This window comes from Astatotilapia calliptera, chromosome 19 (assembly GCF_964374335.1).
Source record: "Astatotilapia calliptera chromosome 19, fAstCal68.1, whole genome shotgun sequence".
NCBI classification, from domain to species: domain Eukaryota; kingdom Metazoa; phylum Chordata; class Actinopteri; order Cichliformes; family Cichlidae; genus Astatotilapia; species Astatotilapia calliptera.
The window spans coordinates 18,316,587-18,344,209 of NC_137440.1; the positions used below are offsets into that span (position 1 = coordinate 18,316,587).

The following is a 27,623-nucleotide window of genomic DNA, read 5'->3' on the forward strand; positions in this document are numbered from 1 at the left end:
GCGGTGGGACAATCACAAAGAGTGGAAAATAACTCTGTATGTGATCTTTCCGCGACCCCCTCAGTGTCAGAGCCCGGACCCTGAACAATATTACATTTGTTTTGCATCTGTTTGGTTGACACGCTTCCTATGTCAATTGCTGTGAAACCTTCAGGGATATTTCAGTGCAAACACATTCTCAGAAGTCTCATTATAAAACTTTTAAAGGGTTGCGATGTGCTGCAGGGGAGACCCCACCGCTGTCCACCCACATTCAGACTTTTGTTGACTCGTCCTCTTTGGGACTTCATCACAGGAAGGTTTCTCTTGAGCCTGAAGCAAACAAAGAACCCTCCACATGGTCAAATGGTCTCTGCCAGAATCAAGTCCTTGCTCCATGCAGACCCTCCAATAAAGCAATGCTTTCTTTCTTCTGTTACTCCCAGCCATGTGGCTAATAGATGACACATCGGATCACATCGCACTCCGCAGGCAGTGAGCTCACTCGGTTTGAGACTTTACAATCCCCTCCACAACTTTATTGAACAGGACTTAAAAAAAAAAAACACACCTTAGCTTCACAAGGAAAGGTTTCCTCTCATTTGCTCTTTTCTGTTTCGGCTTCACATCGATGTCGGACTTAGACCTCTCCTCTTCTCTCAGATTTCCCCTCCAACTTATGGGGGTGAGCTGGGTGCATAGAACCAGAATAGAATCCAATCAGAATCAAAATTATTTACATGTTTGTACACAAATAGCCAAATTTCAGCTTCCCTCTCAGTATTTTGGATCAGCAAACTCTATATATTTAGCAGTTTGTAGCACCACTTTCTGTTGATCCCCTGCGACACTGTGTGTGGTTAGTGTGAGGTTATCATAAGGTCTGCATGTGTGAGAATAAAGGACATGACTCCATTGAGGACAACTTGTACTTTACTGATGTTACTCCATAGTTTATATGTTTTGAATAGGGATACTTTCCCCTGTGGACACATTGTTTATAACTATTAATATCCATTGTGTCCCCAGTGTGCCTGCATGCTTATATGCTAAGTTACTCTATGACTTCTGGAACTATGATCCATCTGTTCATTCATCCATCCTATCATCAATCCATTTCCCTCCTGTCGGGAAGGGGGGCTGAAGCCCATTCCAAATGCCACAGGGCAAAAGACAGGATATAACCTGAGCATTTATGCTTTCTATATTTAAACATCTTTAGCTTGCTGTGCTTCTGCAAGCCTCCCTTGTGCCAGCTTCTCCCTGTCTTGCTTTTTCTGATTTAATAATCATCCTTACTTATCATTTACATCACTGCTCTGTTTTCCACCTCAAGTTTTCCATCTGTCTACATGGTAGGTCCCACAACATATATCCATATCCACAAGACTACAGATGGAAAAGGGTTCCTGAAGTAAATTCTCTAATTTAGCATGGACACACTATCCCCAACCTTGACCCATTATGCAAAACTATTAGAAATGCGATCCCAGCTCAACATATAAGAGCTGCCTCACGTTACTTTGGGGATACAATATGGAGAAAAGATAGACATGTGTAGAGTGAAGGGAATTTGCACTGAGGAAAGGGATGACAGCAGAGGGTTAAGATAGTGAAAGATCTGTCACTAGCTGTCATGACCCTAACAGTCAGGTGTTGGCACTTTTATGCCGAGAGTAAGTCAGAGTCAGAGCAGCTTTTTTAGACTGTCTATGGTGATCTTTTTTAGCAGTGAGAAAAAGTGGCTCATGTCAATATCTTAGATGACTGAGAGTTACAAGATGAGATTAGAAAGGAGGTGTCATACCTCCTTTCTAATTAAAAGCTGCTTAATAAAACCTGCATCATGTGTTCAAACTGCAAGAAGTGCATGCTCAGCGCTATGTCAGTGAATGTCCATTTCCTCCGTTTATTCTGTCAGCAATGCCCTCATCCTCCTCTAGTTAATAAAACTTGTTTGTGCAGAGTGACTCATGCTCTATTTCTGTTTCCTTCTGGTCTCAACCTGCTTTCTGCTGTTCCAGTGGCCTTCTGAAAATCAGCCTCAGCTTTTGTCAAGCCGCTACCATGTGTTCACCGCGCATTGGTTGCACATGCTGTGACTTTGATCTATAAATGAGTGGGAACAAGAAAAAAATAAGAATCAAAGGGAACGTGTTTTTTTGTTGTTGTTTGAATTGGAAAATACCAGAAATGAAGAATTAATTCCCCCCTTTGTTTTTCTGGTTTCACCACGTGTGCCAGTTTATCAGGATTCAGGATTATTACTCTCTCACAAACCTGCAACTGCAACATTATTTTAAAATCTGTTCTTGTCACTTGACCACTTTTGTCATCCTCAGACTCCCATGAACCAGGCGTCCACTCGTTCCCACTGTATATTCACTGTGCACCTATGCAGGCGTGAACCTGGTTCAGCCACCCTGCGGCGATCCAAGCTCCACCTGGTGGATCTGGCAGGATCGGACCGAGTTAGCAAGACTGGTTTAAATGGGCAGCTGCTCACCGATGCAAAGTATATCAACCTCTCTCTCCATTACCTGGAACAGGTAGGCTCTTTTTTTTCTTTGTTATATATTAATACAGATTAGAATAAAAAAAAAACATGTTTAGTGTAAAGATATAATCTATCAGTTGGTTTAATGTTTGTTTTCTTGTTACTGATACCAAACAGAAATTTAGCTCTTTCCCCAAGGACTTCAGTTGCTTCATTTGTACTACTCCCTGTGAGTTAATAACATTGACTGGATAAAAAAAGATGGAAATAGCCACTGTGAAATCTCCCACTGATTTGTGAAGGCCCGTTTTGAAGCCCTGGGCTGACTCAAAGACACTGTGCACTCATATACTGAGAGTGGCTGCAGTGTGTTTCCTATGATATCGTGCACACTCCGCCAGGTTGACAGTTTATCCCTGGAGATTTTGCAGAGTACTGCAAAACTAGTAGAGAAATAAATTACTTTCTACATCGAGTAAATAAGTAGTGTAGAATATTGCTTTTTTAAAGAGTAACAATTGATGTACAATTCATTACATTGTTGAGAATGGAGGCAGTTTGGTTAGCAAACTGCATTCATAAACTGAACAGATGCAATGCGCAGACACACATATTGAGTACCAGGTAACAAATAAAGGACTAATAAAATGGTTGAATTTTACTCACTAAACTGAAGCATAGACTGCTTGGATGCGCTATACCAGCGGTCCCCAACCCCCGGGCCTCGGACCGGTACTGGTCCGTGAGTCGTTTGGTACCGGGCAGCGAGAGTTGAGGCTCAGGTGTGAAATGTATAGTTTTCAGGGTTTTTATCGGTTTTCAGCGTTATTTTGTTATCGTTTTTATTGTTTACTCGGTTTTTACTTGGTCTTTTCACGTGTGTTATGAATAAATTTTCTTTTTTTCGGTACCGGTACTAGTTTTATTTTGTTGTATTTATCCGCAACACCTTAAAGGCCGGTCCATGAAAATATTGTCAGGCATAAACCGGTCCGTGGCGCAAAAAAGGTTGGAGACCGCTGCTATATACCACAGATAAGCCATTGAAAATGCTCCAAATGGCATCAACTGCACACACACGCACACACACACAAACACACACACACACACACACACACACACACACACACACACACACACACACACACAAACACTGTGTAAAAATGTAGTTTAATGGCCAAACTAATGGATGAAGGGTGGCAGACTGTGTCAGCACACCTATCTCAGTTATCCATGTTAAGCAGTTATAAATAATATTCACTTGCAAATGTTAAAACGTATCCATAGAGGTCAAAAAAGAGGCCTGGCTTTAAATAGGCTCTTTAATGCTGTAAAGTTGGAAATCTTAACATGAAAGTCTAAAGGGATTTTGGAGCCAGCTTCAAGTGGCCATTAGAAAAACTGCAATTTTTGCCACTTCATCAGTGGCTTAATTTTTAAGCTTTTTAAGCCCATTGGTAATAAACCCAACAATGCTACTCAACACATTACTCTTACCCTTTTTCTGTGTATGTAGTCTTTTAGTCTCTGGCCCATATTTGTAGGATTTGGGCGTGGACATTTCCAGTCTACATATTAAAAAGCTAAACTGTTGGCTGAGAATGCCCGATTTTTGTTTTCAAGCTTTTTGTTTTGCAGTTCGTCCCTCGTCGGCTCTTCATACAGATGTATATCTGATTGGCCAGTAGAATTCTGTAAGCAGCGTACAGATAGAAAGGTCTCATGTAGTGAAGATGTGATTAACACTGTAGAAATAATGCAAAAATAATGGCAGCCTTTTGAATCATGAGCCGTGTGCCAACTTTTCCCTGGTTTGCGTGGTATTTCTCAGTCATGTCAGCACTTTTCTCTTCCTCAGGTCATCATAGCACTGTCAGAGAAGAATCGTTCCCATATTCCCTACAGAAACTCCATGTTAACGTCTGTTCTGAGGGACAGTCTTGGGGGCAACTGCATGACCACCATGATTGCCACTATGGCAGTTGAGAGAAGGAACCTCGAGGTAAGCATGGTTACAATGAGGACATGTTCAGACACAAGTCTCTTAGATTCCCTCAAAAAACAATACTTTATTGTAGTTTTAGGACACTACTTTTGTCGGTGGGCTTCGTAGAGAAACTGTTGTTACCTTTGTTGAGTCTCTGCATGCATTCCTTTGAGGAAATGTACAGTATCACATGATTACTAAATTATGGTGTAATCAGGGGTATTCATTTTTCCCCCTCCTATTGACAGATCAGATCACTGACAGATTTTTCAAACTATTTTCCTCAGGAGTCCATCTCGACGTGTCGCTTCGCACAACGTGTGGCTGTCATCAAGAACGAGGCGATACTGAACGAAGAACTGGATCCTGCGCTGGTGAGACAATCAGACGCTCGCGCTGCTTCGCCAGGCCCTCGGAATTCTGACGCTGAGCTGCACAATCACACCACAGATCCATGACTTAATGTGCCGTTTTATTTTGGCCAGACCCTCCCTTAAGCTTCCAGACCTTAAATTGATCGGCAAATGAACAGCAGTGAGAATCCAGTTTCTAAACTAAGTGTAACCCACCATGTGCTTAAGTGTCCTCTTTGGGTTTCCAGCACCAAGTTAGTTTTTCCATTGTGACACAGTCAGTCTGAAAGAAGCCGTTTTCCACCCTCAACATGTGGACGCCCGTCCATCTTGTGATATTTAGACTGCTCACACGTCCTGTTTGCAATCTCTCTCTGTCTTGTTTACATGCCTCCAATTCTGTTATGGCATATTCTCTCCCAATAATTCCCAGCCTCTTGAGAAAATATTCAGCTGGTGTATACATATGTCCTTCACACAGTCATGCAAGGAAGCAGAAATTACACATTGCACTCCTCACTGAGTAGTGTTTCCCCAGATGTAGTTATGAGGAGACTTTTTTTTTTAAACCAAGAGTGGGTAGTCGGCTGAACATCATTATTTTTATTTGGTATCTATATATTTGGGATTAACAAATAATACTTTTTCACGGGTGGTACTGGTAATTATTAATTTAGCAAGGAATAAGCAATACCTCAGGAAGTTTTGAATAAATTCTGATTAAAACTTGTAGGGGTGTAGAGTGGCAGCCCGTTCTCACTCCCGAGGCATTATATACTGACGATTTGTCAAGTCCCGCGGCGTTCCTGAGGAACGTGAAAGGTGACCGTCCGCGTTCTTATGCTACATGCCGGGTTATGGATGAAATCTAGTAGAATGACAGTCCCGCGGTAATACACAATCCAGCTATGTATTTCAGCCCTAACCCTAACCTCATCCCTAAAATACACTCATTAATCACATACCTGATAACAGTTCATTTAATTTACTTATAATAACAAAGCCTACAGGGGATATAAACTCTACACAAATAAGTAGCAACACAGGACAAAAACTAACAAAAAAAACAGGGCTCATCAGGAGGAGAGGAGTGCCTTACAGTGGACACTATAAATCAGGGGTCCCCAATCCCAGTCCACGAGGGCTGGTGTCCCTGCAGGTTTTAGATGTGTCCTTGATCCATCACAGCTGATTTAAATGGATAAATTACCTTCTCAACATGTCTTGTAATTCTCCAGAGGGCTGGTAATGAACTAATCATATGATTCAGGTGTGTTGACCCAGGGTGAAATGTAAAACCTGCAGGGACACCGGCCCTCGTGGACTGGGATTGGGGACACCTGCTATAAATACACAGGCAAGAACATGAGGGTACGAGGAACAGGTGGGAACACAGCCGGAAGAAATTAGACCTAAGGAGACACGAGGAAACGCAAAGTCAACACACTGACATAAGACACGGACCTTCACAATAAAACAAGAAATACACCTGGCTCAAGGGCACAGACTTGAAACTACACAGAGGGGACAGAAAACAGGGACCTGAGAACTAGAAATACAAAACAAACCATCAACCTATCAGTCAAAACCTAGAAGAAAACAAAGCTCAATGATAACACAAAAAACCAAAATGCTGGATCACCGACCCAGGATCATAACAACTATTAGCTTAAAAGGTAATGCAGCCTAGAGACTGCTTTGAGCTCTTGGGGGCTTTTTTGTTGTTATTTCATTCACTAATAATAGGAAATCACATAATCACAGCCAGGTTAACCTCTGGCACGATGCCCCTCCTTCACTATTTGTGGTAAACTATATAACACTGTTCTTAACAAAGCTACTCTTTGCCTCACAGAAATAATTTATTTAAATTCTCAAAAACAGTAACAAAATAGTAATTCTAGTTATACTAGATACTTTGGAATACCTGTCACACCTTCCACTGTTGCAGTTTGCAAACCTGGTAGTTGTTAAAAAGGCCTAATGGGCAGATATATGGTAGCGAGTCATCACTCCTGTATATACTTCCTCTGCTCCCAACCTATCGACAGCTACTGTATTACTGCTGCTGCTAAGAGTTGGCTGGCCACTTGCAAACCCCACAGAGGTATTTTTAAGAGAGTCTGCGGCCGGCTCAGTAATTGTGACAGTGTCTGGCTGCTCCCAGTCGGGTCCGGCACAGTTACAGCTCCAGGCAAACCCAACCTCCATGGGCAAACCTCTTGTCTCTGTTTATGGATTTTTAGTGTATTTCTCATTTTATGTTCATTGCTTCTGTCTCATCTATCTCTCGGCCCAGTTTACTGAGGAAAATGCAAAGCAAGCAGCAGCGCAGCATGCAGAATAGAGTGATGTCATTTATTGTGGTTTGGGGGGGACACACTGACTCCAATTTTTGGCCTGCCCCGTCTGAAGGCGCACTGTGTCTTGGAGTCGCTGGCTTTGGTGATTTAAAACCTGAAGTTTGCTTTTCACAATGATTTGTCTGGTCCTGGTCCTATACTGTAGCCTACAGGCTTCAAATCCTGAGGAGCAGGAAACCAGCCAGACCAGACAAAACACTGAACACGTCTCTCACTGACAGGCAAAGAATGAGGTGTTGAAAGTGACCTGTGATGATGATTAAGTCAGCCACAGTGGCCGCACCATATAAGGCTGCATCGGTTAGTTCCTCTAAGAGCACTGATGTTGGCGTTAATCCTTCAATTAGACCCGGCTGATCCCAATCTGCATTCATCAGTGGAGATTGTCAGCAGCTATTGTAACAGTCACATCGCACTGATGCATTTATGTGTTAATGCTCCCATTATTTATATTTCTTTAATTCTTAAAAGGGTTAAAAATGTTGGCTTGAGGTTATGCATTTGTGCAGAGGTTAACTTAGGGGCCCTCTTAAACTTAAAGCCAGTATTCACAAAAACGCAAGCAACATCCAGCTTTAAAAGACAGCTCTGATTAGCTGTACCCCAAGTTGGTGCTTTAGTAGTATACCCCTTGGGTTACTCTTACTCCTGCTTGGGAATCACTGGTTCAGTGCAGTGCTTCTTGTTTTAGTCTGTAATACCAAAGTAGTGCCATATGACACAAGAAATTCAGCCCATGTGTTCGCATTTTGTTGTGGAGGATGAAAACCTAGCACACAGTTAGTTGTAATGGGAAATTTTGCCTAATCTTCCTTTATAAAAGAGGCCCCATAATAGCAGCATGTTTGTGAGTGGCATACTGCGTAACGCTGCACATATACATTTTTAAGGTGTAACCTGTGGTTATATTGCGGGTTATACTGCAGTGCTTACACTTTAGTGTGGGTGGTTATGTGCACAGGATAGAGGGTATGTTTTCAAGAAGAGGAGGTATAATTTAAAGTTAGGCCTGTTTAATGTTTCAAAGTTAATTGTGTTTGTCAGTACATAGACTGTGACAGACATAAAGGTAGAGAGAAAGAGGGAAAATGAACATCTAGATGTTTCTTCTATCATCAGATTTGTGTTGTTGGGTTTCCATAGGGTTTGCTGACATCATCAGTCACATGGTTTGAGTCCGTTTTTATTCAGAGCCTGCCCTGAAACTGTGGTGCCAGTGTGGGCTTGGCGCTCTGAAATAGACTGCGCAATTCTGCTGACCAACAACTGGTGGGCAGCTTTTGGGGATGCAGCTGGAAGAATTACATCAGACCACGAGCTCCAAAAAGGAGATACAGGGAGCGGCTCTGGTGAAGAGTGGTCAGATGTGGTGTTTGGTGTTAAAGCATACAATAAATACAGGGATGGGATGATGTGGGGTGATCGAGGTTGAAACAGCAAAGTCACGCCTTTCCAAAAACACACAACAGATCTGTTTCTTTTCAGAAGCGTCTCAAGTTGTGTTCGAGTGTCTGGCTGCTTTGGCTTTTCAGTTTGAGGTTGACACTCAGTCTGACCTTTGTCCTTGATTTAATTCTCACTGACCTTTAACTCTTTAGCAGTTCTGTGTCAGGAGTGGCACTGACTAACACTTGCACACAGTCGCTAATTTCTATTCCCTTTGCTCTTTGCTGTTGAGATATTTAAGTAGGATTTACCCTTAAGTAAGGGGGTTTTAGCAAAAAGAACAATGGCCACTTGTGTTTTTAGAGGGTTTAGTGTGTTGTTTCATTTGGGGATTTATGTAAAATTTTTATTACAGTGGGTTTGGCTTCATTTCAGTAATTTCATGATCCATTGACTGACTATTTTCCCCACCATTAACATGTAATTGCATGTCTCTGTTTTTCTCTTTTGGGACTGTTTCCTCTTTTTGAACAGATTTCCAGTGTGTAAATACCAAGTTATTGAGCCAGTCATTCACAATGTTTTTGCTGTCCGGATCTACATTTTCAGTTTACCATAGCACTTTACGTTAGGTCGTGGCACATGAGAATTGGACTCACCTCTGACCTCTTGCTCATCATCCTTCAACCTGGTTATTTTGGAGAGCTCTTCCTGTTAAAAGGAGTTTTTCCTTCCCACTGTCCCCAAGTGCTGCTCATAGGAAATCACCTGATTAGTGTTCTTCTCTCTGTTTAATATTGTACTGCCTATGCACAATGTAACTGTTGTGGTGAATTGGTCCCATGTCATTGCATTATTACACATCTGCAAAGTAGAGGTTCTTTTTTTACTTTTATAGAGAAACACGGTCATAATGGATAAAAAATGAATTTGCTGCTGATCAAAGTATCACAGAGTCAAATGTTTATCTATCTTTTGGTGTTAAGATGATGCAAGCATGCAGTAAAATCTTTTGTAAGTTGTAACAATTTGTTCTCTTTCTGCACACAAATCTTTTCCTCGTGTGGAGCCAATTCCCTGATCAGTCTGACACTTTAAGGATAAGAAGCACATTTCCTGTTTAAAATGTTTTTGTGGGTGATTGGCAGTATTAGTTCAGAGGACCTTAAACGATTAACCAAATCATGTCTCATCATACCATTATCCCCAGTATCACCAGAGTCACTGGTATCTCGCGTTTTAGTGAATTAATCAGAGTTAATAGAGCATTAACACATTCATGAAACCAAGCTGAACTGACACTGTCCCATGAGATGAGCAGTGTCCAAATCTGTGATCACTGACTGACTAATCCTTTACGTGTTAGGTAGCCAGATGGCAGTTAATCCTCTGCTAGACTGACACGAGGCTGCTTAGACTGACCTCTTTAGGCATAGAGCCTTTCAAAAGAGGCAGACTTATCTCCAGAGAGTAAAGGTTGTGGTGGTGAATTCACTTTTATCTTTTGTTATTGAGCCTCTTTAATCAAAAAAATCTCTCTAGGAGCCTTGGTTCTCAGTGATAAACAAGCATACTGCTGTCAGTGTAAATCACTCGAACGAGGCTTCTTGCTCTAAATAAAAACACCTTTTTTGATCAGTAGTGTTTCTCATATTAAACATTAATATAAATTCTTCTTGTAACTATTTTTTTTCCCAAACCTGGCTATCTAAGTACTTATTTAAGAATCCGTGTCTGGGCTTGGTGTCATACTTTTCTTTTTATACGTATATATAGAGTAACCAGACCCGGACAGCCAGCAGCCTGTTGGCTTGCTGAGTCCTTACCAAACACGTGTGGAGAGACAGCCACCGTTGAGGTTTAATGCTATTTTGTGTTTTGCTTTCTGCATTTTTCTTCTTCGAGTATCCACTTGTCTGGAATCACTTAAGTTTGACCTCAGAAAGCATCAGCAACATAAGCCGCAAGATTATTTTCAGCAGGATTGTCTCATCAGTTGGCAGCAGCTGGATAGTTTCTGTCTGCACGTGCTTGTGTATGAGCGTCTGTCTGTGTGGAGTACTGTACTTGCAAATGTGTGCATTAATCCCCACTTTCTGTGTATATGGTGTGTATTTCAGCTGATAGCAAGTTTGAAAAGAGAGATCCTGTCTCTTAAGGAGGAGCTGGCCATGGTGACTGGAGAGCAGAGAGACGACCGACTAACTCCAGAGGAGATCCAGAAGTACGTCACCTCTACTTTTTAAAGTCCTCGTACTTTTAATCGTTGCATCGTCAGATGTTGTTCTCGAGTTAACTAAGAATGTAGAGCAGCTCAAACGTGTATCCAAGCTCCACAGACTGTATGTAAAAGATGGAAGTAGCCGGTGTGACGTCACATAATGATATGTGGGTTCTGCATTAGTGTTATCACCATCATCATGTTGTTTTCTGTGCCAGAAGATGATCAGATGAAGATCACACAGACACAGATATTGCTAATTAGTGCTTAGTTAAAATCTTCGTGCCATTTAGTTTCACTGAGTCAGATATGACCATATTTGGATTAGAGGGTGAAAGGTTAAGCGCAAACACTAAGCGGTTTTGTTTGCAAGCTGCATCAACAAACTGTATAGCTGCATTCTTACCAACCTTGAGACCTCAGAATTAGGGAGACATTCAAAAGGGCTGTTGGGGGGGTGGTATACATATACATATATATACAAAACACTTGAATTTTACAATGTTTATTTATCGGATAAAATAAGTTAAATGACACCATTATCATTGTCCGGCCGGAAACAGCGGGGGTGTCCAAATTCAGAGGCTGCGTCCACCTGACCGGACCCGGCCTTCGCGCTCTAAGTGGGCCAGGTCCTCCGAAAGCTGGGTAGACTGGAAATGAGTGACGGTGAAATTGGATGGTCTAGCCTTCAGAATTACATCACGAGATCTTTCGGTGAAGTGAAACTCTGCCATCTGCTCCTTACTATCTAAAATATAACCAGACGCTGGCGTAGATTTTCGACCATCTCACACTTCTGTTTAATCAGTTTTCTGTTTGACGTTTATTCAGCTGTGTGAAAACCCCGGAGGAACCCACCTGAGGGATTAATAAAGTTTTATTTTATCTAATCTAATCTAATAACTTTAATCTCAGCCAAATCGATTTACTCATGAACAAATAAAACACTGAAAAAGGCCAAACAATAACATGTTTAAGTTATTTAAGTGACTTATATATCATGTTTAACCTGAGTAGCGAAAGACCGAATTTGAAAACAATGTGCTGGGAGTTTGCTGTTCTCGTCGGCTCAGATATTTGAAGTTTGCACAGCTACATTCTCGCCTGAAAATACGCTAAAAGTAAAAGAGTAAAGAGTAATATTGAGCTAAGTAGCTGCAGTAGTAGTAGCCATTGTTGGAAACTGGAATTGGCTGGGCCAATCTGGGATATAGTTTTTCAATTTTGTTGTCCGAGTGGAAAATCGGGAGAAAATCGGGAGAAATTTGGGAGAATCGTGGTGCTGGGAGATTTTCGGGAGGGGCACTGAAATTCGGGATTCTCACGGAAAAATCAGGTGGGTTGGCATGTATGTATAGGTGCTACACAGAAGTACAGGTACCTGCTAATTAATGCTAAGTAACAAACAATTTCATTGTTTCATCAGCCCCTAATATTATAATCAAATTATTATTATAATTATTAATTTGATCATTGGAGTGGAGACCAAACTATTTTCTGTAGTTAACTGTGAACATGTCTATTTCTGATGTAAAGCTGAATATTTAACATTGAGGTCTGTTGGGATAGTCGTTTTGCATTTCACTGAAGCGTTTCCTTCATTTTCAGGCCTAGAGAGTGCTGTGTTGATCCTCAGACACACAGAAAAGTGCAGAGTATACTTTATGAACTGTAATTTGTATTTGCAAAGCTCAAACCCACAGATTCTTAAGGAAAAATGTCTGGTGATTTATAAGTATTTGGGGACTGCCTAATGTGCGTATATAACTTATGGTGCTGGCTTCACATTGGTGCTGAATTGAAGTCTTGCTCAGTGCGGCTTAACCAGATCTCATGGCGTTTCCCAGCGCTGCTTTATTTCTGCTGCTGTACTCAAGTGGCAGACTGACCCAGGCAGTCGGGCAGGGCCAGGGTTCAGACCAGAGGTTTCATGGAGGATTTGGCAGATTGCTCCTCAAATGCTGATGCATTTCCCATGCCTTCGCCCCCACAGTTCACCCGTTTTATTATTTCCTCTCTACCCAGGTGATTATCCTTGATTTGCCTCTGTTTGTGCCAAACTCACACTGGGAATCTTTAATAGTATCTATTATGACCACATTTGCTGGAGTTTTTTTGTTGTCGTTTCCTCTCTATTTGATGTCCCCACTCATTTCCTGCGCTGATCGATTGCACATATCCTGGGTTATTTACTGTCACAGTTCCAAACGCACACACATCCTCGGGACTGCTGGGCTTTTGTGTTTCCAAAAGACACTTCTGTGTCAGTCCACTTCTATACAAGCTAAAGTCAAAGTAAATGTTTTAACAAGCAGTGTTAGTTTGCTACACTTGCTTGATAACGGCTCACATCACACACAGTTGAGCCACTTCTTGGAAAGTTTCCGATTCCAGTGTGTATTTCTTTCCTCTTGCAAAGTATTGAACATTGCATCCAAGGGCATTCTTAAGGTTCATGAAACCACTGATGTCTTGCAGGACCCTGAAACAGGACCGCTGCGTTTGTTTTAAGTCCTTCATCATGTAAACCTTGCATGTTCTTGTGTTGAACAAAAAATAAAAACCACACACTGTCGTGTCTACATTGGATGGGTTTGGGCACTTGCCTCCTGCTCTTTTCCTGTGGCCGCTTCCAGATCTTGAAGAACTAATGTTTGGACTATCGTTTAATGATAGTTTATCAACAGTCCGGCCCAGTGGAGCTGAAACACAAGTTTAAGTAAATAGTTTTCTTTGACCAGACCCACATTTTAAACTACTCAAATGTATATCTTAACTGTTTAAGTGCTGAGTGAGGAAGAATATAAGAGGGAGTGTGGCACTGCTTAGATGGTCTCTGTGTGTTTATGTGCACGTGTTTAGATTGGAGGAGCTCGTTAAGGCTTATCTGGATGATCCCGATACAGATGTGACACTGTCACTGGGACCAGACATGAGAAAGATCCAGCACTGCTTCTCCCTGCTAAAGGTAATGTATTCACAGTAACCTATGTGTACAGTCTAAGGAGCTTGGAAAGAAAGTGACTGGACTTAAGTTTTGTGAAGACACTCACCTCTCATCCAAGAGGCTTCTTCAGTTTTAAAACCAAATGGTGGAGAGTTTTAAACTCTAGTGGGGATTGTCCCTTAAGAGTGTTGTTGACCCATTATTGATCATGTGCCTTGTCACATGACCCAAGGTGTGAAACAAGGCATCGGTCATTACCCGTATTATTCGGTAAAATCACTGTGAGACTACCATTACTTGGAGGACTGAGAATCTGCACAGTCCTGCTAAGTCGCCTCAGCTGGTGAACGGGACAGTTAGACACAGTTTTTTTCAATTTTCATTAATTGGGTAGGGCTGTGCGATATGACCGAAATCTCATATCTCGATTTAAGACATCTATTGTCCCGATAACGATATAAATCACAAAAATTTTACATTTTCTGTAAATTCTGTGAATCTCGGGCAGCTCGATTTGTGTGTTTCCACCTGTGCGTCGTGTAGCTGGAGTCGAGTGTTTTAACCGATGCATGAAACTATACATTTTTAGACAAGTTGTAACGGCCGCCGTTTTCTTTGTGAGTATTTATTACACAGCGTGCTGCAGGGAAAAGCCTGTTCTAACGTCTGAGTCTAAGGTTTATTTTGCTTCTCATCCATAAATACTCTGCATACTCTGTCACGCGATTCAGTTTATTTTGAAAAGTCTCAACAGGATCTTGAGCTTTATTGTGAAAGGTTTATGTGGAATATGAACAAGGGGACATGCAATGGTTTTACCGTTGTTGTTGCTAACGACAACACATAAAAACAGGCGCTTGTCTGTCTGTAGTGTGGTTATATTAAATATAAAAGAAAGAGAGAACTTTAAGAAATGAATATAGCCACTACAGTGACCATCAAAACGATGAAAAAATATTGCCGTAAACAGTTTATTTTGCGACACCGCGAAACAAATGATAGCGTGAAATGAAACAATAGACGTTTTTATATCGTCATCCGATCTATATCGTTATATCGACCAGCCCTATAATCTGGTGTTAATGTCTTTTTTAAAATTAGGTTCTTTTGATTTGAGCAACAGATTTTCAGTGAATTCATCATAAATTTAATCATTTATTTTTTGTCATGTTTGTTAAAATATGCAATTATTTTACTAATTTGATCACACATTTCAGTTACTGAATTAATGAAACCACCAAAATTTTTATTTCCCACCATTCATCACCTCAGCTTTGACCAGGTGACCCACATCTTCTGAACTGCTCGCCCAGCTGTCACCCCCTGAGTTATGGTTGAAACTTATTTAAATGAATTTCCTGCTTTCAAGCAATTAAAGGCTCTGTGGAAGGTTACTAATCAGAATTTTATCACTGTAATTTCACTGAAATAGCCAACATTAAAATCATTAACTAGGAATGTATTGTATGTATTGTATTGTACGCAGTCACGGGAAATATCTTTTTGGTATTGTGTGTGGCTGCTAAATCTCACTCTGAAAATGTTTTACTTCTTAGTGATGTCAGATTTTACTCAGAGTTGTTGATTTTGATGGCTGAAGGCTGATTTTCCCATAGCCTGGCTAAAGTCTGAAGACAGAGTTTTGCAGTTATTTGCCATTTAATTAGATCCTAGGTGTAATGTTGACACGCCGCCCTTAATGCACGTCTTTAAGTTAAAACTTTCCAAGAATTTCCACCTGATCGTAGCAATCAACCCATCTGAAAACTCATCCATGCCATTTTCTTTCCCACTCACCTAACCCGAGTCACTAGAAGGCAGCGGCACTGCCATTTGAAGATGTGTTGTGTATTTTTCACAGTTTAATGAAATTTTCTAGCTACATGAAAGTGATGGCCCTGTGACAACCTGGGAGACTTTTCAGGAGGTCTTGATTACTTTCAACAGTGAATTAGATAAGCAGTTAAGGAAACAGTTAACTGAGATCAAACATATTTACATGAAATATTAAAGTTGATCTCTTCGGCTTTTTCTTTATTTCCCTTGATAATCCTGTTCCAATAGTAGATGCTCTTTTCCAACATGGTCAAAGTTTCACATAGTAACTGCTCTAAATGCTCAGTTTTACACCGTTATTTTTTTGTTTTGTTTTGTTTTTTTAAATTCTTGGCTACGTATTGTGTCACAGAGTGGAAATATCACAGCAGTACGGTGGCCCTGAGAGGCCAAACGGACTGCAACTTAAGAAAGCACCAGCAATAAGAAAAACGCTGTTTTTCTCTCCAGAAATACTTCCCTTGTGCTTTTGAAAAATCTGTTTTTTCCTATTTCCGTTTTTGTTTGTTCCATTTTTGTTTTTGTTTTTCCTATTTCTGTTATGTTTTGTGTTCTTTTACAGCGTTTTTCTTATTGCTGGTGTTTTCTTAAGTTGCAGTCCGTTTGGCCTCTCAGGGCCACCGTACAGCAGTGACCAACATAACATTAAGAGCAGATTACATCCTGGCTACTTTTGTATATTTACTGTCCTGTAAAAAAGGTCATCTTCATTGTTTTCTATGGAAGTTAATCAATAATAATACTGCAAAATGTATTCAATTTATATTAGCAGTAGATTTGCAATAGAAATTTATGAGGATAAGGATAATAATTATAACTTTAAACAAAACTGTTTAAAACACTCTTGTTGGTCAGAGATTGTGTCAAATAAACAAGTAGTTTCCATAGAGAAAGCTTCTGGTTTTAACTTGTTCTTAATTCAGATTGTCTGTCATTATTTTAAAATAGTGGGAGTAGCTGAAAAGATTGCATCTATTCATGTTCAAGCTTGTTGAACATGAAGCTTGAAGAGTGCCATGTTAGTTGAAGTGATCTGATAAAGGGCTCTTTACCTGTGGAGGTTTTGATTGTGATTATAGTAATGACACTGTTGCTGTCAACTCTAGAAAAAATAATCTCTTTCGCCGTTGCTGTAGCACCGCCACCTGTTTGATGCTTGTGGTATTTCATAGAGGAGAACCTGCAGCTCCAACTATGACAATGTACTTTTAACTGCTGGTGGTTTTCCCTGTAGATGCTCACTGGGCTGCTTCCTTTAAGCCTTTTTAATCATACATGTGCTAAATATACTTGATAGTCGGCATTCATCTACAATCAGTGTTGACTTCCTGCTGTGTCAGTAAGGTGGCTATCAGCCTGGCACTGGTTATGTTGTACCCTATAGAGTCACATATCTCTGGCTGTGAACTCCGATTGCTTTTCAAACCTTTTAAAAAAGGTGACTTAAATGTTCTAAAAAGTATAAATTCATGTGTTTAAAAATGATTTAAAACTTTTGAAGGAACACCTGTCATGACCTTATGTCCAAAACATTTATATATGGTGTTGAAGCGATATCAACTGAAGTTTAAATAGGGTTGGGTTGTACTTAAGTGCAATACCAATTTGTATTACAAGATGCTACACTGTGTTAATACAACATTTATTCAACCGTTAGAAACATTGATTTTCAGTGAAAACAGGCAAAAAAAGCCTTTTGCTGAAATGCCGGTAGCTAAAAAGAAATACCAAAAACATACACAATAGTGAAGGTGGTTGGTGCTGCCAGGTGGTGAAGATTTTAGATTGATCCTTCAATCCCAGAAAGTATCTTTAAAGGGAGGGGTTCCTGAGACGTTTGTTGAAATAAGTATATCAAAGGGACAGCACAGGTTGAGTTACTTGGAGACAAAGTTAGAGAGGCAAGGCGGAGATGGTTTGGACTTGTGCAGAGAAGTATTGTTGTATTTAATATCTGGCAGCTGGTGCTCAGACTGAACTAAACACTTGGATGAGTTGTTGTTAGAAAATTTGTGTTTTTACAGTTCTTTTTGCTTTGGCTATCTACTCAGTTTGCCCTTGCATGTTGTGCATAAAATGTTTGTAAAAAAGTTCTCATTTATGGAGAAAGTCTTAGGCAATGACATGCTGCTGCTGCTGCTGCTGCTGAGAAATGGGAAAATGGGCTTTGGTTTGGTTGAAGTTTGAGCAGCCACCAGAAGCTGTTCCAGACCCCACTTGAATGTCTGTTTATCTCTCCTTCAGTTTGTTATGATCCGCAAACTCTATCTCCCGTTCAGTTTACATTCCTCTGAGCATCACCCGAGTCGCACTCCAGTGAACCTGTAAGAGTTCGTCCGGTTTGAATTTCATTTCATTTCATTTGTTCCCAGCGCTGATTGTCACCATTTCAGGCTTTTGTTCAACAGTTTATCTTTTGTGTTTCTGTGCCACAGTGATGACATGAAACTGAAAAGTTATTTTACAAGCCTGGGGAGCATCATCCTAGCGCAAAATGTTCAGGGTCAAGCTTCACTCCTCTTTTGTGCCTTCTGCATTTGCAAAAATTACATTTCCCCTAATATGTTTCAGATTTAAAGACCCTGTCTGAGCACCTGTGGTAAAAAATAAATAAATCACGAAATCTTTATTGTAACTGTCTTTGTGTGTGTGTCTGTGTGTGTGTGTGTGTGTGTGCGCGTGTGTACAGGTAATTATTTGGGACAAAAAGGGAGGAAAAAACAGATCCAGTGATGACAAAGCAACACCAGCAGCAACAGGGAGGGAAGAAGAAATTCAACACAGCCACCAAAGTGCAGGAGAGGTGGCCAAATTAAAAGAGATGCTCGGGCAACGTGATAACGAGATTAGTATCCTTTGGCTTGCTGCAGCTAGCTTACTTCAGCTCCAGTTAATCTCTATAAAGAAATATCTGACATTTCATACCGGAAGACTTTTTTCTTTCTGTTTCTAGTCTGTGTTTTATTGATCCATCATGTTTGGGCATTGGTTGCACATAGATCAAAGCCTGTGTGGAGAGGCAATAAGGGATTGAATGTTCTGAAGTGCAATTTCAAAACCATCAGCTACCGTCTGACTTTTTTTTTTTTTTAACAATCAGCGAGGCACACAGAACACAACGTCTTGGCCTACATTTCTGTTCTCCGTTATTTTGATATTCTGGCTGCACAAGAAAACTTGGCAAAATTGGCTTTTGCATCCACAAGCTTAGTCATTAGAATAGTTGCCAGGTTCCTGGACTGAGCGTCAATAAGAAGCAATAAAAATCTGATTGTACTAAAAAATTGTTTTACAAACAAAGGAAAAATAATTAGGGACCTTGGTATGAAACATCAAACCTCTTATGTGTTTTAACTTATTTTGACTAACTACCTATCCCATATGGTGAAATGACTGTTTTTACCCAAAATGTACTTTTCAAAGATCTCTCCTGTGAATTATCAGGAAAGAGAACAATCATCCAGGGTACCATTGCTTGTTTCTGCTACTCTGCGTCTTGGACATTAAATTGGTGCAGTTTTGATGTTGAAGCTATGATGTATCCCATGATACTGAAGTTCCAAGTTGTTATAGGAGAAATCAAGCTGAATAAAATCAAGATTTTGGCTTTAGGCTGTGAGACTTGGAGCATGTCTAAAATTGATTTGGTTTCAGTTTTTAATTGAATTCTTTCATCTATTATGAGAATCAAAAATGCTGGAAAAAGTACCATTAAAACAACTTAAAAACTGAAACTTTGACCCATTTTTAATTACTTTGAAGACCTGTAACTTAGAAAGGTAAAAGTTTGCATGGCTTCATTAAATACAGTAAATGCACTGGTACCTATATAGCACTTTTATACTCGAACACCATAAGCCTCATTCATCCAATCAAACACAGATTCATACAAGCTCTTTTTTGCTATACTTTGTCTAACAGTCAGACACACACTCACTCCGATGGATGCATTGGCATTAACTGTGGGTTCAGTATTTTGCCCAAGGATACTTTGGCATGCAAACTTGAGGAGCCAGGGAGCAAACTGTCAACCTTCTAACTGGTAGAAGATGCTGAACATCTAAAACAATATTAAGTCATAACATTTGCTGGCTTCTTACTTCTTTACCTTACAGTTTTACTAACTCATTCAGGAGATAACTCATGTTAGCACACCCACACATGCCCAGACTCATCTGTTTTGGAAGTGACAGTTATATGTCAAGATGCTACATGTAATGATATTTATTTAATGCATCAGTAGGGAAATGAGGCAAAAATCACCTTGACTGGTGAGCTGTATTGACCTGATAGGACTGCGTGCACATTTGGTGCAATTTCAAACCACAGAGATTCAGATCCAGATGTACAGCATCTCATTCCTCTAATATACAGCTTCCACTGTTCACGCTTAGCTGAAACAAGAGTTACAGTGTTTAAGGAAATGGCTTTTTTAAATTGGGTGATAATGGGTGGAAAATAAATTGAGCAGAGTGGATTTAAATTTAAATTAGTCTTTCTGCATCCCACCTCAGCATTTAATCACACTTACTGCTGATAGTAAAGCCTTCATTAGGAAAAAGGTCTTTATAGGAAATGTGTCTGTGTTATTGCACGGTTGGGTTACTGCACTTCTGTGAAATATAAGTAGGTTAACATTCATCACTAGCACACCACAAAAACACAGATTCTAATGACTGCTGTTAATCATAATTACTATTAATCATAATAATGGTATTGGTGTGTGAATACGATATTTCTAATGGCTTTATGGGATTATTCCACCCTCAGCCCCTTTTGCTGTGGCTTGCCGTTAGATCACTGCACATTAGCTGGAAAATTGAGACGTCTGCTTGATTATTTAGCCAGAAAATTCGCAGGTCTCCTAAACAAATCGAATATTATCATACAGATATTTTACCATAGTATTTCTTGGACCTGTTTTTTGGAATGTAAATTCCTTTCTTCTTTGATTTTTTCCCCCTCAAATTGTCACATACTGGTTTTCACATGATGCACGTGTAATTGCCAAAAGTGCCCCTGTACGTGTCTAAAGGCGCATATTACAGTCACTAATGTACATGCTCTCCTGACCATGTTGCCTTCTTTCATTGTGAAGTTTGTATATAAGGTTGCAGTAGCCTAAACTGTCAATCCTTCAGTCAGGGTGGTCTGTCTGCACTTTGTAACATTATAGTCTGTAAGAGTGACATTATTTCCAAACAGATCACTAATAACTATCTAGATTTCAAACCTGTATCCGCTAGCTAATTACTGTGCTGCCCATGTCTGTATGAATGTCCTACGCCCTTGGCTCTACAGCGACACTGAGGAGTCCTCACAGGGTTTATTATGGGAAAGTTCCCAGTAAAACAAAGGGGGGGCATCCTATCTGCAAGAGTTAGGGCACCTGGTTTTGCTTAGTTGACTCTGCAAGAGTGAATAGATATCCACCAGTAACATGATGACAGAGAAGCAACAAACATAGCAGATTTTAAACAAACGAAGAAAGCACAGTGGTTAGGGTGACAAATAAAACAAGCCGATGTCAAAATGACAAGGTTTTCTGAGGACAGCTCATGTGGTCACATTGCACCTTAAAAACGATGACTAAAAAGGATCGGCAAATTTCAGAGAAATCTGAATTTATGAGATATAAAACAATAGAATTCAAAGTTCATGCTAATGATCCTATAGAGAAAATATTGACCTGATTTCTGTGGGGCTTGAATATCCCGAGTTTTCCTAACAGGAAAGTGTTATTAATTTATTTATTTATACACTTTTTTTTAAGCAAAGTTTATGCTAGTTAAACTCAAAGTGTATATATTGTAGTTTATATCAATGCATGCTGACACACTTCTCTGTCATGCATTGTGCCAGTTTTTCCATCTCTACAGCAGCTTCTCGGTGGTCGGTCATCTAAACTGACATCAGAAAGTCTGGATTTAAGCCACATGACCTATCCAATACATGTTCTACAATAATCAAAGTGACAATTGGGTGGCTTTAGCCAATTAACTCTCACCTTTTCTTTGGTAATAAGAAATTTTGTGTCCTTGACCTCCCAAATTGCAGCATCCAGCTCAAAAATACTTAGACCCACCTGTAATTTTGTGCACTTCATGGCTGCAGTGTAAAAAATAACCTGTGAACTGTGATGAATTGTGAGCTGTATGAGCGACAACATCACTGACAGTCTCATTTGTGACTCAAATACTGTGGTGGGTGATGATATATATCAAAGGTGTTCAAAACTTGTGTAAAGCTATACTCAGCTACCACTGAACATAGATTAGTTAGACCTGGGTGGTGTATCGTGTTGAGATCTCATGACTTATCTACCCAGAAGCAACATGGCTTCACTGGTGTAAATACTAAGCCCTCAAAGCATCATGTATTACTACGTGGAAACAACCAAAAAAAAACCTCTCATGTTAGTATTGTGCATTAATTTCATTCCTGATAGTAACTATAGTCTCTCACTTTGTATCTGTGATAACAACTTAAAATTGACAGGCCTGTGCTGATGCCCTGTCTTTGTTAAAGCAGTACCATAGGGTGTCACTTATTACACATTCGGTGGAGAACATCAGCTTTTGATCATTTATTGTACTTGGATTAGTTTTACGCTGTTCAATTCATCCAAGATGTTGTAATTGGAGCTGTTTGGGTCTCCTTTTACTTAGGTGAAAATGTGAAAAATATCTTTGGGCTAGGGCCATTAAAGCTTGGTTGGTTTTGAGCCCAGAGAGGACTCGGTTGCTTGGTCAGGAAAATATCATGGCTCCAAATATTTTACAGAATGGTCATGACCGAGCTTTAAAGAAACTAACACTTCATTTTGGCAAGAAACAGAAATATTTGACCCGTTTGGGGGCAAAGCTGGCCAAAAGATACGAGTTCCACTTGCTTGCACTAATTTCCTTTCCTTGAATACTGTCATTGTATTCGTAAACGTAAAGAGTAGGGAAACAAATTGTTCCTTATAATTTTTATTGCATACATTGTGTGGTACATTGAAACTGGAGTAGTTTGTGGCACCATTGAGAATGAAATCAAACATCTGCCATGTGTGGCAATTTTAAAGGCATTTTGTGTATTTCCTGTAATGTCTGGCTTGTTGGAAATTATATTAGAGAATGACTAAAAAGCCGAGGAGGAGAAGAACATCATGAGCTGAATCTAACCGCAGCATTTTCACCACATGGCATGCGAAACAGCCCACAGATCTCACGTTCTTGCTCCTATAGAAGTTTTTATCTCCACTAGACTTCTGTGGTAGTTTTGTGCATAAATGAAGATATCAGATGCCAATAATGGAAAAACCTGATGAACAGCGGTTTGAAGTAATGACTTGTTTGAATCAATGACACAGGACCCACAGAAACAGGCTCTTTTTCTGTAAATGTTGGCTACAGTAGGTCATTTGGAAGTGTGTTAGGTTTAGATTTTGGCAGTTTTGAGAACACTGTATGTTTTATTTCAATGGAAATTGTAATTAGAGACTACTTCTTCATATTATTGTTTCCACTGACATCCCCTTTTGTCATGGCTGAAGGGAATAAAAGTTAAGTTATGCCGATTTTGTCTTTAAAAATCCCCCCGCGGTTATAGTCTGACTATAGTGAGATGTCTGCAGATCTCATTGTTAGTTGTGTGACTCAAAATTAGGGGTAGGCAACTCTTATTTCATGCTGACTAATAAATTAGGGGAAGGGCCATTCACAGGATAAATAAATCAAAATATGGTTACACGTTGAAATGAAAATATTACTAATATAAAATAAAATCCCTTTAAAACAATTTTAACTATAAGGATAACTTTCTACACTTTTCTTTTGTAGTCAGTGACTGCAGGAAGTCTAGAACCCATGCACATCAACTAATGCTGTTTTCCCCCTTGAAATGTTCTGCCAGGCCTTCACTGTAGCAACCTTTGATTGTTTCCTTCTTGTGAGTCTTTGAGTATTAAAGTAAATAACTTTTTAAAAAAAATGCTCTTTATGGTTGAAATCAGATGACTGACTTGGCCAGTGTATAATATCTAATTTCTTTGCATTGAAAACTCTTTGGTTGCTTTTGCAGTATGCTTTGGGTCATTATTTATTTGCACTGTAAAGCGTTGTCTAATCAGTTTTGGCAGCATTTGGTTGAATCTGAGCAAAGGCTATAGGCCTGTGCGCTTAAGAGTCCATGTTGCTGCTTGAATCAGCAGTCACATTGTCAATAAACAGTGGCCCATTTCCACTGGCAGTCATACATGCCCATACTGTAATGTTGCTTCCACCATGTTTGATTGATAATGTAGTATGCCTAAGATCGCGAGCTCTTTCTGTCTTTCTCCATACTTGTTTTCTTCCCATTATACAAGTAAATCTTGGTTTCATTTGTCCTTTTTTGTAAAACTGTGCAGACTCTTTTCTTTGTTTTCTGCTAAACTCTAAACTGGCCTTCCTCTTCTCAGGTCTTTCCATTCCCGTTTCCCCTTGTGTATTCTCATTGTGTTCCCATCTTATCTCTGTTTTTATCTTTTGTCAGATTCACGTCTTAGTGTGGGTCTCAGTCTGTATGTGCGTGTGTGTGTGCGTGCGTCTAATTACTGTTTTAATCTGATAGTCTTATATCTTGTGTGCTTCATATTGAATTTTACTTCCCCTGATATGCTGCAGCTGTCTTCCCTGGTGTTTTCAGTCTTCCTAATTACTTGCTGTGTATTTATTGTCTCAGCCTTCCCTTGTCCCTTGTCATGTCCTCACCTCACATGGTAGTGTGTTTCTTAGCTCTGTGTTGTGCTGTTTCCCCCTCAGAGTTAATTCCTAGTTTAACATAAGCTTTTCTTTTTGTTAACCTTTGCATTGCCAAAAATAAAGCAGGCCATGAAACTAATGTGTCCAGTTAGTTTTGAGCCCATTAAAAGGGACGCATTATAAAAACTGCTATAATTCCTAAATTATAGGCCAGAGGCCTTGTCCAAATACTTTTGGACCTAAGAGTAGTCAGCTCGAACCAGCCCTGGGACAAGATCTAAGAAGAGTCAGTACAGTCACTCAGTTATTCTCAGTTATACTCTTGAGCAGACAACCACATCAGTGGGAAAAGACTCCCAAGAAATTCTTGGCAGTGTCATCTCTGCAGGCTTTTGGCTCCTCTCCACTGACTCATGCCAGACATTGCACCTTCCCGTTTCTCTAAGGTCGGATGTCATTTAGGAAATCTCTACAGAAGCACAGCCTTTATCAAATAGCACAGCCTTTATCAAATATTGAAACATTTGGGAATACTTTTATAACAATTTTGTCAAAAATTAACTCTAGAGCAGCTACCTAACTGTCCTCATATATGCTTGACATAAGTTCTTTGATTTGTGATCTGTCCAATTGAATTGAGGGAGATTTTCTTGCAGTATCTTACCTCCAAAACAAAGACAAGTGCATTCTTTAATTCCTTGCGACAGGCATCCTAGTTAAGATGTTGAAGAAGGAGAAAAAAAGAGCCCAGGATGCTGCTGCTCAGCTTGCAAACATCACCAACAGCCAGAGTCAGAGTACATCGAGTGTGTCCACGGTGGAGCTGTCACAAGAAGGAAGTATGGAGACCATCTCAGCAGACCACAGAGGACGAGCTATACAGTACATGAAAAGAGGTACGTCAACCTCAAGGTGTTCCCCTTTTCTTAAAAGGCAATATTGAAAGATTTGGCATGTTACTTGTTACATATGCAAAATCGTGTTTGAAAGACTGCTGATATGTTGTGATATAGAGTCAAAGTGTGAATCAGGTCCAGCTTCTTTCAGATGTTTTTTCCTAAACATAGCAATTTCTGGCCTTAAAATGAGGCCATATAACTTGGTTCAACCAACTCAAAAGGAGTTCATTGAGCCAAATTATCAAAAAAAAAAAAAAAGAACAGGTAGTACAACTAGTGGTATTTAAGAGGGACTTATCTCAATAAAAGCTGTCTGTACTTTCAAGGAAAAAATAACATAGGCAAACATTCTCTGATGTAATTCCTTTCTTGTCTAATGTTCTCTAGATTTTTCTACTTTCAATAGAAAATGTCTTTTTTTTATTTCTACTATTTAAAAAAACCCAAATTAAAAGGAAAAACATCCATCAACTAACTAGTAATGTAACTGTTTGTAGAATGGAATGTTTTTAGTCCAGGCTGTTAGAGGCCTGTTAGAGACAGTTTCATTGTTTTACATTATGTTACAATATCTTTAAAAAGCATTTAATACATGAAAAGAGTTTAATCATATGTGTGTGTTAAAGTATTATGCATTTCCAAAGCATTTCAGTGTTTCTAAAGACAAGTGTCCACTTGTCCACATGTTGAGAGTGAAACCAATGTCATTTTTGCATTTGGTGTGGTATTTGATATATGTGAGCTATCAGTGCTCAAGACTAAAAGTAAGAAATGAAAACTGGCTGGGTAATATTCCTCAGAAATAGAGCTGACCTAGTACTAATGCTGTTCACGCTTACCAAAATAATCAGAACAGGTCCTGTCCCACATGGACTAATAAAGCACTGTATGAATTAAATCAAATTTTCACAGATGTTGACTCCATTAAGCGTCACACTCGCTCTTTTTAAGCTTTGAAAAATTAGGTGCTAAGCCTACAGACAGGTGATCTCTCTCGGTTGGAATGTAGGCTGTTTTTTGTGGTCTTAGATTTTCACTGTGCCTTTTGTGTGTCTCTGGGCCATAACAAATTCCTGATTTGTGGATTTTACTGCATGGTAAGGGTCTGACATACCAGAACCCTTTTCTTTATTTCTACACAATGCCATGAGTAGGATTATATGTATTAAAAGGACAGTATGGTATTTTAAACCTGTAATTTGTTGCTGGTGAAAAGCTAATGGGTTTAAAACCTGTAATACTGACTGGAACGTGAAGCCGAGGCCGTGAGCCAAGACTTCTGCAATGTAAATACAAGAGACGCTATGCAGATGTGACCAGGACACTAAACCTAGACTGACAACTTTTGAGAAAGCATCCACTTAATTTAGAGACAGAATGTCTGTGCCTTTGTGAAGCAGGCCAAAAAGGGTTATTCCAGAAGTCCTGCTCGCAGTTTTCTACATCCAGTTCATCCTCAGTATCACGAGAAGCTGCCAAGCCAGATGAGCTTCATGATTACCTGATTAAAATATGTTTAATCTCCTTTTCAAGATCGCTGTCTCTTGCTTGCCCAGATCTCATCCAGGAAGTCCCGATTTGAATATTTGTATTCTGCGCCCACGGTTCTCAAAGTCAAGCATGGTACGCACATTAACAAACAACACCCACGGATGACGGTGATAGGAGCTCTTGCTACAAACAAGCCGTTTCCAATTCTGAAACCAGTGACTCAGCTGAGCAGCGAGAAAAGAAGCATGCGTGTTGTGCACTATAAAACTGTCTTTCAGGGTGAGGTTGTCAACCGACATCGAAGAGTGGTGCTTGCCATCAAATGCTTGTACAAAACACATTGAGAAAGGCTTTTTTTAACTACACTAACACAATCTTCACAGGCACCCCTGAACCACTTGCCAAATTTGCCTACCTACAACTTTCTATACTTCTGTGTAGATCCAGAAGAGATCCAGCACACACTGCACAGGCACAAGTATGAGTGAACATTTGCAGAGTGAGCAGCCATACTGTCCAGAATTGAACAAAGAGATGATCTTGAAATCTAGATTTTTTTTTAAATAGATCTATCCAAGAATTTTTTGATCACATCTTGTATAATCTCTTTAGTCTGGGTCTCCTCCCAACTGACCATCCAAAGTTAGACGACTAGGAGATATCCTGATAAGATGAACGTGTATGTATCAGTAATTATCTCACGATACTCAAGTTCTTTGGCAACAACTCTCCTCTAGTGCAGAGGCAGCTGTCCATTCCTGTTTTTGGATGAGAATCATGGTCTCCCATTGATGGTGCTAACTATGTTCTGTCACCTCATTGTCAGCTTTACAGTGGGGCAAAAAAGTATTTAGTCAGCCACCGATTGTGCAAGTTCCCCCACCTAAAATGATGACAGAGGTCAGTAATTTGCACCAGAGGTACACTTCAAC

General features: G+C 39.9%; 1 protein-coding gene across 1 annotated transcript in view; it reads left to right on the forward strand.

The window, feature by feature from the left end:
• kif6 (kinesin family member 6) overlaps positions 1-27,623 on the forward strand; it is a 76,282-nt gene that overhangs the window by 18,943 nt on the left and 29,716 nt on the right. The window contains exons 7-13 of the mRNA XM_026151361.2: positions 2,322-2,528; positions 4,335-4,478; positions 4,751-4,837; positions 10,686-10,789; positions 13,652-13,757; positions 18,262-18,421; positions 25,009-25,197. Coding sequence (XP_026007146.2) covers positions 2,322-2,528; positions 4,335-4,478; positions 4,751-4,837; positions 10,686-10,789; positions 13,652-13,757; positions 18,262-18,421; positions 25,009-25,197 — 997 coding nt within the window. The remainder of the gene's footprint in view (positions 1-2,321; positions 2,529-4,334; positions 4,479-4,750; positions 4,838-10,685; positions 10,790-13,651; positions 13,758-18,261; positions 18,422-25,008; positions 25,198-27,623) is intronic.